Source organism: Symphalangus syndactylus, chromosome 20 (genome assembly GCF_028878055.3).
Source record: "Symphalangus syndactylus isolate Jambi chromosome 20, NHGRI_mSymSyn1-v2.1_pri, whole genome shotgun sequence".
NCBI lineage: Eukaryota > Metazoa > Chordata > Mammalia > Primates > Hylobatidae > Symphalangus > Symphalangus syndactylus.
In genome coordinates, this window is record NC_072442.2 from 15,621,742 (window position 1) to 15,638,750 (window position 17,009).

The following is a 17,009-nucleotide window of genomic DNA, read 5'->3' on the forward strand; positions in this document are numbered from 1 at the left end:
GCCAGGCACGGTGGCGCTCATGCTTGTAATCCGAGCACTTTGGGAGGCCAAGACAAGCAGATCACTTGAGGCCAGGAGTTCAAGACCAGCCTGGCCAATATGGCAAAATCCCGTCCCTACTAAAAATACAAAAATTAGGCCAGGCGCAGTGGCTCACATCTGTAATCCTAGCACTTTGGGAGGCCGAGGCAGGCAGATCACCTGAGGTCAGCAGTTCGAGACCAGCCTGGCCAACATGGAGAAACCCTGTCTCTACTAAAAATACAAAAATTAGCCAGGCATGGTGGCTGGCCTGTCATCCCAGCTACTCAGGAGGCTGAGGCAGGAGAATTGCTTGAACCTGGGAGGCAGAGGTTGCAATGAGCCGAGACCCCGCCATTGCACTCCAGCCTGGGCAACAGAGCGAGATTCCATCTCAAAAAAAAAAAAAATTAGCCCGGCATGGTGGCACATGCCTGTAATCCCAGCTACTCAGGAGGCTGAGGCATGAGAATCACTTGAACCCAGGAAGTGGAGGTTGCAGTGAGCTGAGATCATGCCACTGTACTCCAGCCTGGGCAAAAGAGCTAGACTTTATCTCACAAAACAAACAAACAAGTTACATCTACAGTTTAGAGGAGTCAATTAGTTGCAGCTCATGTGACTCTCAGAACACATCTGTGTCAAAGTAACACAACCTGTGAATTAAGGCCATACCCATTTCCTTTAGCTCTATGATTTCCATGTCAGGGGTCTCTCTGGGGTGTTCTGAAGTCAGTCCTAGATAGACATTGACATCGGGATAGAGTCCATATCTCTGCACTCTGGGGCTCTCGGTTGGTTGAGTTCTCTGGGCTCCAGTAAAATCCTGTAACACAGGAAATATTGTCAAGGACATAGTCTCAGTCATCCTGAATGTCATTGGTGCTTTAGAAACCATCTAAGTATCTGATAAACTCCCTCTTATTCCTGTTGGGTAGACTGACTTTAGTCCTAATTAACTAGTTTATTGTTATTGCCAATACCTTAAAAGCAATAATAGCTACCATTCACTGAATCTCCACTAAGTGCCTACAAAGTGCCCCTACTATGCATATGTGTTGAACCTCCCTAGCTCCCCTCCTCAATTCCATGCTGTTTTCACCAAGTTAAGCAGTTAGGCTATTCTCAAGAACACAGAAATGGTGTAATAAAATGAGGATTTCCAAAATTTCTTACAACTTGGTCTCTAGCTTTGTCTTAGTGTCTAACTTCCTACTCTCCTGAGTTAGGTAAGCAGAAATAAACTCCCAACAACTTCAGGGCTTGCCTTTAAGTCATTCTTCAGAAAATACTGGATATCTTGAAGGTTCATAGTTCGGTCTTTCTGCTTGACGTGGATGCCTGACTTAACAATATCATAGTAAGGTTTCGGAAGCCTGACATCAGCTTCTAAATAATTCCCCAAGACTATGGCTTTTTTAACAACTGAGCCATCTAAGCCATTCCAGGGTATGTCATCTGTAAGGAAAAAGTCATACAAAGGAGTAAATTAGGAAACCAGAGAGTGGAGTGAGGGGAAAAGAAATCAGATGAAGCTGGGTAACCTTAGGCAAGTCACTTAACTCCTTTATTTTTTTTTTTCTAATCCACTGTACTTTAGAAACAATTCATTCCCTTATATATTAATTTCTCTCTGTAGAAAAACTACCAGGAGGGGCCGGGTGTGGTGCCTCACACCTGTAATCCCAGCACTTTGGGAGGCCGAGGCAGGTGGATCACAAGGTCAAGAGATCGAGACCGTCCTGGCCAACATGGTGAAATCCCCTCTCTACTAAAAATACAAAAATTAGCCAGGCGTGGTGGCATGCGCCTGTAATCCCAGCCACTCAGGAGGCTAAGGCAGGAGAATCACTTGAACTCAGGAGGCAGAGGTTGTAGTGAGCTGAGATTGCGCCACCGCACTCCAGCCTAGTGACAAAAACAGAAAACAAAAAACAAACAAACAAAAAAACTACCTGGAAGGCCAATTCATAAGTGAGAAGCCACTTTACCCATTTACCAGGGAGATCACTGCTACAGAGATAGGAAACAATAGTGTCAGCAACATGTACACACGGGCTCCCCGCTGGCAAGGGAGCCCAATATTCATCTCACGTATATTGTCATTTTGCCTCTGGGACTGCAAACACCATAAAAAAGCAGCCCTTGGCCGGGTGCAGTGGCTCACGCCTGTAATCCTAGCACTTTGGGAGGCAGAGGCGGGTGGATCACCTGAGGTCAGAGGTTGAAACCAGCCTGGCCAACACAGTGAAATCCCATCTCTACTAAAAATACAAACATTAGCTGGGTGTGGTGGTGAGCACATGTAATCTCAGCTACTTCGGGAGGCTGAGGCAGGAGAATCACTTGAACCCAGGAGGCGGAGGTTGCAGTGAGCCGAGATCACGCCACTGCACTCCAGCCTGGGCAACACAGTAAAACTCCATCTTAAAAAAAAAAAAAAAAAGCCTTGCGCGTTGGCTCACGCCTGTATTCCCAGCACTTTGGGAGGCCAAGGTGGGTGGATCAGGAGGTCAGGAGATCCAGACCAACCTGGCTAACATGGTGAAACCCCGTCTGTACTAAAAATAGAAAAAATTAGCCGGGCATGGTGGCACACGCCTGTAGTCCCAGTTACTTGGGAGGCTGAGGCAGAAGAATCGCTTGAACCCAGGAGGCAGAAGTTGCAGTGAGCCAAGATCCCACCACTGCACTCCAGCCTGAGCAAGAGTGAAATTCCATCAAAAAAAAAAAAAAAAAAGCAGCCCTTAATGAATGTGATTTTACTGTGTGTGTGTGTGTGTGTGTATGTCTCTCTCTTGAAGGATTCCTTCCATCTTCAGATATATGACCACTTTCTCCACATCAGAGCAGTGGATTTGGAAGTACATCCATTTCTTTCAAGTGACACTGTTTATACATCTAATGGACACAGGGTGTGTTTCATAGTTTACTTCTCAGAGGCTAGTCTTTCCCCCTAATTTACAAGTTCTCAAGGGATACCGCACATAGATCATAAGTACTGGTACCAATATTCAAGTTAAAAAGTTTGCTTTGGCTGGGCATGGTGGCTCACACCTGTAATCCCCACACTTCGGGAGGCCGAGGTGGGTGGATTACAAGGTCAAGCGATTGAGACTAGCCTGGCCAACATGGTGAAACCTCGTCTCTACTAAAAATACAAAAATTAGTTGGGCATGGTGGTGTGCACCTGTAGTCCCAGCTACTCCGGAGGCTGAGGCAGAAGAATTGCTTGGACGCGGGAGGCAGAGGTTGCAGTAAACCGAGATCGAGCCACTGCACTCCAGCCTGGGTGTCAGAGCAAGATTCTGTCTCAAAAAAAATAAAAAATAAAAATAATAAAAATTAAAAAAAAAATTTTTTAGTTTGGATTAAATGCATTATCACTGACAAGCAGATGGGTGGGCTTTGCTGAGTCTTTTTTTTTTTTTTTCTTTCGAGACAGAGTCTCACTCTGTCACCCAGGCTGGAGTGCAGTGGTGCTATCTCGCCTCACTGCAACCTCTGCCTCCCAGGTTCAAGTGATTCTCCTGCCTCAGCCTCCCAAGTAGCTGGGACTACAGGCACGTGCCACCACGCCCAGCTAATTTTTGTATTTTTAGTAGAGACAGGGTTTCACCATGTTGGCCAGGCTGGTTTTGCACTGCTGACCTCAGGTGATCCACCCGCCTCAGCCTCCCAAAGTGCTGGGATTACAGGTGTGAGCCACTGCTCCCAGGCAAGAAGTCTCTTTTTAATAAGTCTTCTATTTTCATAAAAGTCAGTAACTCCTGTGGGGGAAGAAAAATACAACCTAAGAATAGGGACTTTGGTCAACCATTAATGATCTTGATCTACCTGTTAAAATCTCCTGCATGATCATAGAAAAGCTGTAGATGTCTGACTTCACTGTGGCTGCCTTCTGTAGGATCACTTCTGGTGCGGCCCAGTTGTATAGCTGCATAGGAAGGGGCACTCGAGTCAGGTCCCTCTGTACACCTCCGTCCTTGCTACGGAAGGAAACTCACAAGTCAGGGCTCATGCCTTAAAGGGTCTTTCATTCATTCATTCATTCAGAGTTTTGCCATCACCCAGGCTGGAGAGCAGCAGTGTGATCTCAGCTCACTGCAACCTCTGCCACCTCCCGGGTTCAGGAGATTCTCCTGCCTCAGCCTCCCAAGTAGCTAGGATTACAGGTGTGTGTCACCAGGCCCAGCTAATTTTTTTATTTTAGTAGAGACGAGGTTTCGCCATGTTGGCCAGGCTTGTGGGTCTTTTAATCAACGTACTACATTTGTGAAAACTTTGCTGACAACCTCTTTTGAGTTCCTGGAAACCTAGCTAGACAATGAGCTAATCCACACTGCTTCAGAGCTGTTCCAACACCTGCAATTCCTTACTATTCCACCTGGGCCCTCTCCCCCACTTCATGTGGCAACTCTACTGCTCACCCACTCCACTCAAGTCACAGGGGCCTTCTTTCAGTTCCTCCAACATACCTCATGTTCCTCAGCAAATTAACCCTTCAAGTCTTTGTACTGGCAGCTTCTGCCAGGCATGCCCTGCCCACAGATCCTAGAGTGACTAGCTACTTTTTGTGACTGAGATATTTGTCTGAAAGTCACTTCCTCAAGGAGGCCCTCCCTGACTGCCTAATCTAAAGTAGTCCTGTTTTATTGGTTTCAGAGCACTTATTATCTGAATTTGTGTTCATTTAGTTTATTATCTGTCTCCCCTCCATTCTAAAGAGTCAGCTCCATGAGAGTAGGCAACTCATCTGCCTTTATATCACTGTACTTCTGGGCTTACACCAGGGCCTTGATGCTTGCTGTTGAATATATGAATGTAAACTCTTTCAAGCGCCCTCTCAACCCCCATTTGCTTTATCAAAGCCATCTGGGACTTCCCCAACTCCTCATGATTATTTCCTTTCTGAACTCCTGCCATTTTGGGAATGTGCCCTCTCAGTTTAGCACTCAAGGGTTCACTCATATGCTTAAATAACTCTTCCCAACCAGACTCCTTAAGAGCTAAGTCAGAGCATCCTAAATGTCTTCTGGCCCAGCAAGAGTCCTCAGGGTAAACTCAGCACTGACTTGTGCCCACAGCTGTCATGACAATCAAATGAGATCATGGATGTAAAACACTTGGGTGAGCCATAAAGCGCTCTTTCATGTCAAGAATTAGTATGAATATTATGGGAGGCATTCAGTCAAGACTTAATGACCGGCAGTTGATAATTAAGAATTAAGTTTTTAAAAAGCAAGTGACAGCAAGTTTTTTGTTGGTCTGGAAAAAGGATAGATTTTAGAGGATGAGATGGGCTTCTCAGACTTTGAGCAAACTTCCCTAAATAAAGTTTCTTCCAGCAAATCTTTGGATTTGGGCAGTGAGTTCATGAAGTCATGAAGGTGAAAAAGCTAGTATTGACTTTAGTTATATTGCTGAAAAGTCACCTATGGCCTAGTATAGTGTGAACAGTGTGGATATGCATACAAATCTAATACATAAATAATTATATATTGAACCCAGGAGGCAGAGGTTGCAGTGAGCCAAGACTGAGCCACTGCACTACTCCAGCCTGGGTAACAGAGTGAGATTCCGTCTCAAAAAAAAAAAAAAAAAAAAAATGGGCCAGGAGCAGTGGCTCATGCCTGTAATCCCAGCACTTTAGGAGGCCGAGGCGGGTGCATCACTTGAGGTCAGGAATTCAAGACCAGCCTGGCCAACATGGCGAAACCCCATCTCTACTAAAAACACAAAAATTAGCTGGGCATGGTGGCACATGCCTGTAATCCCAGCTACTCAGGAGGCTGAGGCAGAATTGCTTGAATCCGGGAGGCAGAGTTTGCTGTGAGCCGAGATCGCACCACTGCATTCCAGACTGGGCTACAGAGCAAGACTCTGTCTCAAAAAAAAAAAAAAGGAAGGAGCTGAAGGGTAGGAGAAACTGCTGTATCACTTTTATACCAAGAGATGGAATGCTATCCTTGACAATGACATTCAACAAACTGATATGCCCTAGTAGAGTGTTACCAAAAATAAATGTGGGATTGAAGGTATTTTGGGTTGGTGAATAATCAACTCATGTTATCAGCTTTCAAAGAAGGGTATGTTGTTACACCTGCAATGGCTTGCTGACTGACATTTCTAACACTTCTACCTGAAGTTCCATCCTGAGGTCATTCCTAGATATTCACAGACCCTTGGTTACCTTCTACCCCCTCACTTGGCCAGTTGTTGACCCCAGCAACTCCATGCATTTCATTTTATTCCCTCCCATTTGGCTTCATGGTCACCACTAGGCCCTGTCTCATGGTCTCCTGGCTGGTGTTCCTGTCAACCTCCAATCCATCCTGCCCCTATATCCTGGAGACATCCTCTACCATCTGGTTTGGCCCCATCTGTGTCTCTAACCAATCAGTTGGATAACTTCACACCATTGCTTCACCCCTGGGTGCCTCAGTTTCCTCAACTATATAAGGACAGCATTGGGCTGGGCCATCTCCAAAGCTCCATTTCAGGCTAGGATTCACATTTCTATTGGTGAGCAAAAGGAGAATAAACTGCGGTACCTTTCTCTCAACAGCAGATGGCGATCCATCACTGTCAAAAGTGCACACCCTTTTGCTTCCACTGCTCCTGAACACAGCCAGAGAGGTCAACCCTGCTCTGAACCATTTCAAGCTTTTCCTTCAACTAGATCATCCAATCATTTAGGAAACATTTACCGGCCAGCCGTAGTGGCTCATGCCTGTAACCCCAGTACTTTAGGAGGCCGAGGCAAGAGGATTGCCTGAGCCCAGGAGATTGAGATTGTAGTGAGCCACTGTACTATCGCCTGGGCAAAAGAGAGAGATCCTGTGTCCCCCACCCCTAGAAAAGAAGGCTGGGTGTGGTGGCTCACACTTGTAATCCAAGCACTTTGGGAGGCCAGGTTGGGCAGACCACGAGTCCAGGAGTTCAACTCCAGCCTGGGCAACACGGCGTGACCTTATCTCTATAAAAAATAAAAAAATTGGCCGGGCGCAGTGGCTCACACCTGTAATCCCAGCACTTTGGGAGGCTGAGGCAGGTGGATCACAAGGTCAGGAGTTCGAGACCATCCTGGCTAACATGGTGAAACCCCGTCTCTACTAAAAATACAAAAAAATTAGCCGGGCGTGGTGGCGGGTGCCTGTAGTCCTGGCTACTTGGGAGGCTGAGGCAGGAGAATGGCGAGAACCCAGGAGGCGGAGCTTGTAGTGAGCCGAGATCGCGCCACTGCACTCCAGCCTAGGCAACAGAGCGAGACTCCATCTCAGAAAAAAAAAAAAAAATACAAAAATTAGCTGGATGTGGTGGCATGTGCCTGTAGTCCCAGCTACTCAGGAAGCTAAGGTAGGAAGATCGCTTGACACTGGGAGGTTGCAGTGAGCCGAGATCATGCCACTGCACTCCAGCCTGGGTGATAGAGCAAGATCTTGTCTCAAAAAAATAAAAAATATTTACTGAGCACTTACCACAAGTGGCAGGCCCAGAGCTGGTGATGAACTCCCCATCTGGTGGGGCAGACAGACTTGTATAGAAATGACTGTGGTACATTTGCGTGACACATGTGAGGAGAGGAATATGCAAAGTGCCTCAGGGGATGAGGGCATCAGTATAGATTTCACAGAGAGTGTTGGGAGACTGTCTGAAGTGACTTTAAAAGGCTAAATTGGCATGTGCCAGGTATTCCAGATGCAGAGAGCAGTGTAGTAAAAGTGCCTTCAAATGGTCAGGAGGGAGCGGGGCAGTTAGGAGACTGACACTACGGGTGGAGCCTCACTTGGGGAGGCTTCTGCTCCCTGAAAAAGGGTCTGGACTTAATCTTGCAGGCCATAAGGAGACCCTGAAAGCTTTTAACTCAGATTAAAAATGGACCAGATGTGAAGCTGAGCAGTTCAACTAGTGACAGTTATCTGGCCTCTGCCTGTTCCCATCTAGAAAAGTGCCATGGCTCCAGTTATACCCTAATGGCTCCCCTGCTTTTTTTCTTGAGACAGAGTCTCGCTCTGTTGCCCAGGCTGGAGTGCAGTGGCGTGATCTTGGCTCACTGCAAGCTCCGCCTCCCGGGTTCATGCCATTCTCCTGCCTCAGCTTCCCGAGTAGCCGGGACTACAGGTGCCTGCCACCATGCCTGGCTAATTTTTTGTATTTTTAGTAGAGACGGGGTTTCACTGTGTTAGCCAGGATGGTCTCGATTTCCTGACGTCGTGATCCACCAAAAGTGCTGAGACCGAGTTTCACTCTTGTTGACCAGGCTGGAGTGCAATGGTGCGATCTCGGCTCACTGCAACCTCTGCCTCCCGGGTTCAAGAGATTCTCTTACCTCAGCCTCCCGAGTAGCGGGATTACAGACATGCGCCACCACGCCTGGCTAATTTTGTATTTTTAGTAGAGATGGGGTTTCTCCATGTTGGTCAGGCTGGTCTCGAACTCCCAACCTCAGGTGATCCACACACCTCAGCCTCCTAAAGTGCTGGAATTACAGGCATGAGCCACCATGCCCGGCCTAGAGGAAGGATCTTAACCTACAAATCATCCATGACCCTATACTGCTCAAAAATGCCTACCCTAAGAACACAGCATCCCAGTGTTCTTAAGATAAAATTCAAACTCCTCACCAGGGCCCACAAGGCCAAGCACGACCTGACCTCTGCCTCCTCTCCATGCAGAGGGACAAAGGCACTCCAGGTCTGGGGAAGTGAGAGCCTTTTTGTTTCATTTGTTCAAAAAACATATGCTGAGTGCACATATGAAAAGGCCTGTTCTGGGTATTTGAGATATAGCAGTAAATAAAACAGAAATCCCTGCCTCGTGGAGCTTTTCATCTTTGAGAGAAGTTACAGAGTATGTGACAAGCAAAGATCTGGTGAGAGACCAGAAACAAAGCATCAGTGATGGGTAGATGGCAGACAAGGGTAAGAGGAAGTAGGTGGGTCTAGGCAAGGGGTCTGTCCAGTGGCTGAGGCCTCACAGAAGAGCAGAACCAATACTGGCCCAAAGGCTCAGAGGTGTGGATGGCAGTAAGGAAGTGCAGGGGAGAGCCTCTGCCTCTCAAAGCTTGTGGGCTCTCAGGAAGACTTTGACTCTTGCCAACAGGAAACTAAGCCCACTTACCAACTCCTGAATTTTGACTGCCTCTCTCACTGTGCTGAGCCCCTTGAGGGCAGAGAATGCCCTCCATGTGTATCCAGGCCAGTGCCTGGCCCAGATGTAGGAGGTGTGACAGACCATTAGGCTCATCAGCACCCATCACCTTCCCTCCTTCCGGGATGCACAGGTAAGGCACAGCTCAGCTTCCCTCCAGTAGAAGGTAACTGGGCTCTGGCCACTGCAAAGTGGGAGGCAGTAACATACCCATTTCAGACTGGCCCCAAACCCCACTGTGTCCCCTCCATGTTCTTTCTTGCTTGCTGACTGGCAGTGCAAAGAATGCAGTGGGGGATCAAGGCCTGAAAGGTGGTGAAGCTACAGATTGGAGTGACAGGGAACACTGTCCCTGCCTCCAACACACACTGGATTGCAATGTGAGAAATACACCTTGTTGTGTTAAAAGCCACTCAAAGGGCCGGGCGCAGTGGCTCACACCTGTAATCCTAGCACTTTGGGAGGCCGAAGTGGGCGAATCACCTGAGGTCGGGAGTTCGAGACCAGCCTGGCCAACATGGTGAAACTGCATCTCTACTAAAAACACAAAAATTAGCCAGGTGTGGTGGTGAGCACCTGTAATCCAAGCTACTGGGGAGGCTGAGGCAAGAGAATCGCTCGAACCCAGGAGGTGGAGGTTGCAGTGAGCCGAGATTGTGCCACCGCACTCCAGCCTGGGCAAGAGGGCAAGACTCCGTCAAAAAAAAAAAAAAAAACCGCTGAAAATTTTGGAGTGGATAATTATAGCATTTATGCACATTGGCTAATATGAGCTCTTACTTGTTAAATGTTTATTAAAATGTCTCTAAATTCCTCTAGCCTTGGCAGACAGGGTAAAGCATTTGGGACAGGTTCAGCAACTGATGGACAGGTTCATCTCACCAATGAGAAGTCCCACCCAGATCAGATTCTGTCTCTACAGGAAAGGTCCCCAAGGGAGATCAACTTCAGGACAAAGTCCCACTCCATGTTATGCCCACCTTTCCAACATATACTCCAGGTTCGTCAGCCTCGCTTCACCTGGGGAGATGATGTGGACAGCATAGGAGCTGAGGGAGCGGTGGATAAACCCCTGGAAATGCAGGTATCTCAGGGCATCAGATATCTGGAGCAGCAGGTGCACAATCACCTCCATGTGCAGCACTGGAAACTGGGACCGCTGCAAGCAAGAGATAAAATGCCAAGAAAAAAAAAAGGACTGGGGCCCTGACACTGTAGAGCATTTTGTGATTTCCAGTCTTTCCATATGATCCTCACGGTTACCAAGGATCCCCACTTTACAGATGGAGAACCTAAAGCTCAGTGAGGCTAAGTGAATGGCCTGACGTCCCAATGACTCAGGCCCCCTGGATCCAAACCTGGATTCCTTTCCCTCAGCTGAGCTGCTTCATACCACAAAAAATGAAAAGAAAGTTCTCAAAGTCTGGTATGTGCATTCAGGATTGGCCTGGGGAAAACTGACAGGGGAGGTCCCCCCATACCACCAGTAAACCTGCCCTGTCCCCTCCCTGTCCAAGCCCAAGCTGCTGGGGAGAACCTGGAAGCTCAAAGGACCCTGCAGAATGCAGATAACCAATTCAGTCCTACCCCAGTCAGATGAGACAGAAAGTGCATCCTAAGGGGACAGAAATTCACTCACATCAATGCACCTGGCTGACTAAAGTCTTAATGCGTCTCTCCCCCAGAGAAATGGTCTTTAAGGTAATACCCTCACTCAAGGGGGAAAAACAGAAAAAAACAGAATAGGAGGTCCTCAGGCAGAAGGAATGGCAAGCCATTTGGGGGAAGAGCCCTTCTTGGGGTCTCCTTACTTCTATCCAGAGTATTTAGAACAAAGTCTTGGAGGAAAAAAACCTAAATACTCCAAGAGCTCTCTAAACCTACATCTCAGACCAAAGCACCCTTTCCAGGGACTCTATACAAGCCAGCAAAGATGTCTCCCAACCCCAAGGAAACTTGAGAGGTGAGAGGGGAGTGATACAGGCCTCTATAGAAAAAACTGGGAGAGAGCACTAATGAAAATGTAGGAAAATAAAGCCAGTGGCTGCTGGATTATAGTTAGTCAAAGGTGTCTGTGTTTTCTGGGTCCATTGTGCTCTTAGATGTCTGATCAAGAAGCAGGACTAGGCTGGCTGCAGTGGCTGGTACCTATAATCCCAACACTTTGGGAAGCTAAGGCAGGAGGATCGCTTGAAGCCAGGAGTTCAAGACCAGCCTGGGCAACATAGTGGGACCATGATTCTACCAAAATTTTAAAAATTAGCTGGGTGGGGGCTGGGTACAGTGGCTCAAGCCTGCAATCCCAGCACTTTAGGAGGCCAAGGCAGGTGAATCGCCTGAGGTCAGGAGTTCGAGATGATCCTGGCCAACATGGTGAAACCCCGTCTCTACTAAAAATACAAAAATTAGCTTGGTGTGGTGGGGGGTGCCTGTAATCCCAGCTACTTGGGAGGCTGAGGCATGAGAATTGCTTGAACCAGGGAGGCAGAAGCTGCAGTGAGCAGAGATCGTGCCACTGTACTCCAGCCTGGGGGACAGAAGGAGACTCTGTCTCAAAAAAAAAAAAAAAAATTAGCTGGGCACGGTGGCATGCACCTGTAGTCCCAGCTACATTGGAGGCTGATGCAGGAGGATCATTTGAGCCCAGGAGTTGGAGGTTACAGTGAGCTATGATCTCACTACTGTACTCCAGCCTGGGCAGTAGAGCAAGACCCTGTCTCAAAAAAAAGCAGGACAGGCCGGGTGCAGTGGCTCACGTCTATAATCCCAGCACTCTGGGAGGCCGAGGTGGGTGGATCATCTGAGGTCAGGAGTTTGAGAACAGCCTGGCCAACATGATGAAACCCCGTCTCTACTAAAAATACAAAAATTAGCCAGGCATGGTGGCAGGCACCTGTAGTCCCAGCTACTCAGGAGGCTGAGGCAGAAGAATCACTTGAATCCAGGAGGTGCAGGTTGCAGTGAGCCAAGATTGCGCCACTGCACTCCAGCCTAGGCATCAGAGGGACTCTGTCTCAAAAAAAAAAAAAAAGGCAAAACTGACAATAACAAAACCGTACTAGTTCTGACCATGTGCTTATCAGCCTTAAATAGCATGTTATACAGCACCTATAAAGCAAAGAATAAAGATATTTATCTTCCATGCATGCAGAAATGGGATCGCCACAGCTGGGGCAAGAGGGTGAGGAGGGTAGAAACTGGGAGGGCAGCAATGGAAAATCCATGGAAACAGCAGTTTACTCGTTCATGAAGGACACTGAACAATGTGCCGATAGTGACGCGCTCGTACACAAGGCGGGTTTTCTCTAAGTCCTGGGAGAGACACACAGCCATCAACTGTAGCAGGTAGGGGTGCCGCAGCTTGCTGCAAAAGAAAAGAAGCTTCAGATAAGGTAGGGGAGAGGAGGACATGATGAAAAAATGAGCGTAGGCCTTTTGAACACATTCTAAACAAATACCATTTGTATACAATGTTTTCTTTTCTTTTCTTTTTTTTTTTTTTGAGACAGAGTCTCACTCTATTGCCCAGTCTGGAGTGCAGTGGGGTGATCTCTCGGCTCACTGCAACCTCCACCTCCCGGGTTCAAGCGATTCTACTGCCTCAGCCTTCCAAGTAGCTGGCATTACGGGTGCCCACCACCACTTGCGGCTAATTTTTGTATTTCTAGTAGAGACAGGGTTTTACTATGTTGGCCAGGCTGGTCTTGAACTCCTGACCTCAGGTCATCCACCTGCCTTGGCTTCCCAAAGTGCTGGGATTACAGATGTGAGCCATTGCGCCTGGCCTTTTGTATACAATGTTTTCTAAGAAAACAGGATGAGGTGTTGGCGAGGGTTTCTGTTGGAATCTGTGGCCCTAACTGATGAGACCTTGAGAGCTTAGAGCCATCAATGACAACAATGACAATGTGGCTAAGAGCTCCTGTATTCTTTGCATACACTGTCTCAGATCCTAACAACCGCCTGCAAGAAATGTATCATTATACTCATTTTATAGAAGAGGAGACAAACATCAAGGAAATGTCAGGGCCTGGTGCAGTGGCTCACGTCTGTAATCCCAGCACTTTGGGATGCCAAGGTGGGCAGATCACTTGAAATCAGGAGTTTGAGGCCAGCCTGGCCAAGATAATGAAACCTTGTCTCTACTGAAAATACAAAAGTTAGCCAGGTGTAGTGGCGCATGCCAGTAGTCCCAGCTACTCAGGAGGCTGAGGCCTGGGAATCGCTTGAGCCCAGGAGGTGGAGGTTGCAGTGAGCCTAGATGGTGCCACTGCACCCCAGCCTGGGCGACAGAGTGAGACTCAATCCTACCCCCCTGCAAAAAAGAAGAGGAAGAAATATGTCAGGAATTCACCCAACGTTGCATGCCCAACTCAGTCTCATGTCAAAGTCTATGTTGCCCAGGCTCCTTCTTTCAGCTTCCTTTGGTTCCTTCATGCCGACTTCCACAAAAAGAATGTGGCCTCTCTACAAGCCTCCTGCAGAAGTTGAGGAGCCTTCTTAGGAGAGAGCTCGATGAGCCTGGGTCCACTGAATGAATGAATCAAGAACCTGTCCTAGCAAGAGCAGAAGGACCTAACTCTGGGTCCGCTGCATGAATGAATCAAGAGCCTGTCCTAGCAAGAGCAGAAGGACTTAACTCTGGAGCCATAGGAACCCTAAGGTCTGGAGATCCATGAGCCTGTCCTCAATGGCACAGACATGTCCTCACACATCCGGATCTTAAGCAAGCCATGCTCTATGAAAACAGGATAGCCACATGCCGTCCTGATAGGCACAGGGCCCAAAGTGGGTGGACTCAGGGATTGTAGCATGAGAACCAGAAGGGCCTGCATGGAGGCTGCAGCATTCAGAGACATGGGTTACAGGGCGGCTGACAGCTGACAGAGGCCCTCACCACCACTGTCCCCACTGCTCAGACTACTCATTAACTTCTCTTCCTCTTTCTTGGCAGCCCTTGGAAGTCAAGTCAATCAATTTCAACAGTGAGGAAATGCTGAGACAGAGCGGCTGGAGCTCCCTATCCCAGGCACAGAGCTGAATAGCCCAGAACCTGGGTCTGTAGAGAGACCTGGACCTATAAGGGGCCTGGGCTTTGGGCTTCCTTCTCACCTGCTGTGTTCCTGCTCAGCAATTAACAAGTCGGCCAGCCGCAGCTTGCTGCAGTGTGGGTGGGTGGGGAGATTCAGCTCTTTCACTGTGACCCTGCTCCCATTCCACACTAGGCTACAAGGACAGGAAAGAGTTTCAGCAGAAAGGAGTGAGCAGCCACTTACTCCTTCAATGAATGAGCTTTCCTAAGCAAGGACCAGAGAAGTGGTCTCCACACAGAACCTGCAATGCCCACTGGGCACTACTGGGTCCTCCCTCCCACTACCCACCCCCAGGTACTAAAGCACCCTGGAGAACTTAGGTATAGATGGTGGGAAGTCACTGAATGCAAGGGAGGGAGTGACTTGATCAGGTTTGTATTAAAAAACACAATGGTACCAGCAATGTGGGGAATGGGTAGGGGAGGGGTGGTCCAGAGAATGGGAAGCCAGTTAGGAGACCACTCCAGGTGAGGGATGGTGAAGACTTGGGCAAAGGCAGCAGCAATAAAACAGCTTCTATAGGGGCCTCATTACCCTTGACCTGTATCAGAGGCAAGATAGTCACTACCAAGCTGCCTCTAATTCTTTAGCAAGCAGAGACATTAAAGTATTGTAATGAGTAATCTTTCAGAAAAGCGGTTCTCCCCCAGAGACATATGGCAATGTCTGTAAGACAGTTTGGTTGTCACAGCTGTGGGGGCTGTAAGGGACTGCAACTAGCACTAGTGGGTAGAGACCAGGGACTTCTAAACATTCTACAATGCACAGGACTACTCCCAACAACAAAGGATCATCTAGCCAAAAATGGTAATAGTGTCCTGGCTGAGAACCCTGATTTAGACAGATGTTCTTAGGTGTTCCCTGTGTTTGAGGAGAAACTCCCCACACATAAGGAAGTCACATGCAGCCCACTCTTCCCCTGAAACTGAATCAGACCTCCCACTGGCCAGCCCCCACTTACTTGGTCATGACCATGTAGGGGCTGCTGAAGAAAGAGAAGGTGGGCTCATCATCAGCTTGAATCACTTCCTTTTCTCCAATGACCGGAAGAGATCCTAAATAGGCCATCTGTGTCGCCCCAGTAAGATAAAACTGAAACCAAGGCATAGCCTCAAATTATGGGGAGAAGGGAGGAAAAGCAGAATACATCCAGAATCTTATCAGCCAGCTAAAAGAATGATAGCTGCTATTTATCAACTTTCTGAAGACCCCTATGCACTGGGCTTTTTTTTTTTTTTTCTTTGAGACAGGGTATCACTGTCACTCAGGCTGGAGCATATGACATGATCTTGGCTCACTGCAGCCTTGACCTCCCGGGCTCAAGCGATCCTCCCATCCCACCCTCCCAAGTAGCTGGGATTACAAGCATGCACCACCACACCTGGCTAATTTTTTTTTTTTTTAATAGAGGCGGGCTTTTGCCATGTTGGCTGGTGTCAAACTCCTGGGCTCAAGTGATCCACCCACCTTGGTCTCCCAAAGTGCTAAGATTATAGGCATGAGCCACCAGGCCTCACCACAACTCTTTATATTATCTTTAATCTTTCTAAAAACCTTTCAAGGTTTTATTATTTCCCTTTTGTTCTTTTCCCTGAAGAAACTGAGGCTCATAGAAAAGTCAGATGCCTCAAGTGCCATGGGTGGGACTGAGAAGCCCATTGTGGCCTCTACAGCACCCAGGATTGTTTGTGGCCAAATGTGATATTCCTCCTCTCCCTCCCCACCAGGCTGCCTCAGCACAATGAACAGAACAGGGAGTAGGGCTGGGCGAGTTGGCTCACGCCTGTAATCCCAGCACTTTGAGAGGCCAAGGCGGGTGGACTGATTGAGTCCAGAAGATGGAGACCAGCCTGGGCAACATGGCGAAATCCCATCTCTACTAAAAATACAAGTAACCAGGCATGGTGGCACACGTCTGTGATCCCAGCTACTTGGAAGGCTGAGGCACCAGAATTGCTTGAACCCAGTAGGCAGAGGTTGCAGCAGTGAGCCGAGATCGTGCCACTGCACTCCAGCCTGGGAAACAGTGCCAGATTCTGTCTCAAAAAAATAATAATTAAAAATTAAAAACTAAAAATTAATTAATTAAAAGATCATTTTCTAAACTCAAGTGTAGCCCAGGGTCATCCAAGGGAATTCTCTGGGGTTTTCACAATTTGTTAGTAAGACAGGAACACTAAGAGATACCTTTCCCTCAAGAGGGGCAAAAAAGAAAAGAACAACACTTTGGTGAGGATAAGGAGGCAGGAGTTGGACAAAGGTGGGAGATGGGACTGGGACCCGATGATTCTCCAGTTAGTCCTGCAAACACTGGCTGTCAGTGGCAACCTCTTACCTTCCCGAAACCAAAGCTGTAGATATTTTGAGCAGAAATGACTCCAGCTTTAAGCAGTTGGTTAGGAGAGCCATTAGGGTTTCTAGAAATATTTAAAAGAGGAAAAAAACTCAGAATTAACCACTCATATCCAGAATAATAATGCTGAACCAAGTTTTCAGAAGGTGTAGTTGATTTTGTCTTTACTGCTAGACTTTTTGTTACAAAACTAGAGATGATATAACAGCCAGCCTCTGAGAGGGCCTCTATGATTCTCACTTACCAGTATGTATAACCTTGTGTAGCCCCTCACAGGTCAGATGGCGCTGACCTGTTAACTCATTTTTGACTGTTAACAGTGCAAAACAGTGATAGTCTGTCACTTTGAGGCTAGATCTACCAAGGCTTCGGCCCTGATCTCTCTTGGA

The 17,009-nt window shown here is 47.8% G+C and overlaps 1 protein-coding gene across 20 annotated transcripts in view; it reads right to left on the bottom strand.

Moving 5' to 3' along the window:
- TEX14 (testis expressed 14, intercellular bridge forming factor) overlaps nucleotides 1-17,009 on the bottom strand; it is a 103,354-nt gene that overhangs the window by 47,547 nt on the left and 38,798 nt on the right. For 19 of the 20 annotated variants that reach the window (XM_063628487.1, XM_063628484.1, XM_063628481.1 and 16 more), the window contains 8 exons: nucleotides 16,603-16,684; nucleotides 15,229-15,359; nucleotides 14,287-14,400; nucleotides 12,415-12,538; nucleotides 10,155-10,333; nucleotides 3,859-4,010; nucleotides 1,289-1,479; nucleotides 697-847 (listed from right to left, as the gene is read on the bottom strand). In XM_063628487.1, coding sequence (XP_063484557.1) covers nucleotides 697-847; nucleotides 1,289-1,479; nucleotides 3,859-4,010; nucleotides 10,155-10,333; nucleotides 12,415-12,538; nucleotides 14,287-14,400; nucleotides 15,229-15,359; nucleotides 16,603-16,684 — 1,124 coding nt within the window. The remainder of the gene's footprint in view (nucleotides 1-696; nucleotides 848-1,288; nucleotides 1,480-3,858; nucleotides 4,011-10,154; nucleotides 10,334-12,414; nucleotides 12,539-14,286; nucleotides 14,401-15,228; nucleotides 15,360-16,602; nucleotides 16,685-17,009) is intronic. The other variant, XM_063628485.1, reaches the window with a different exon arrangement.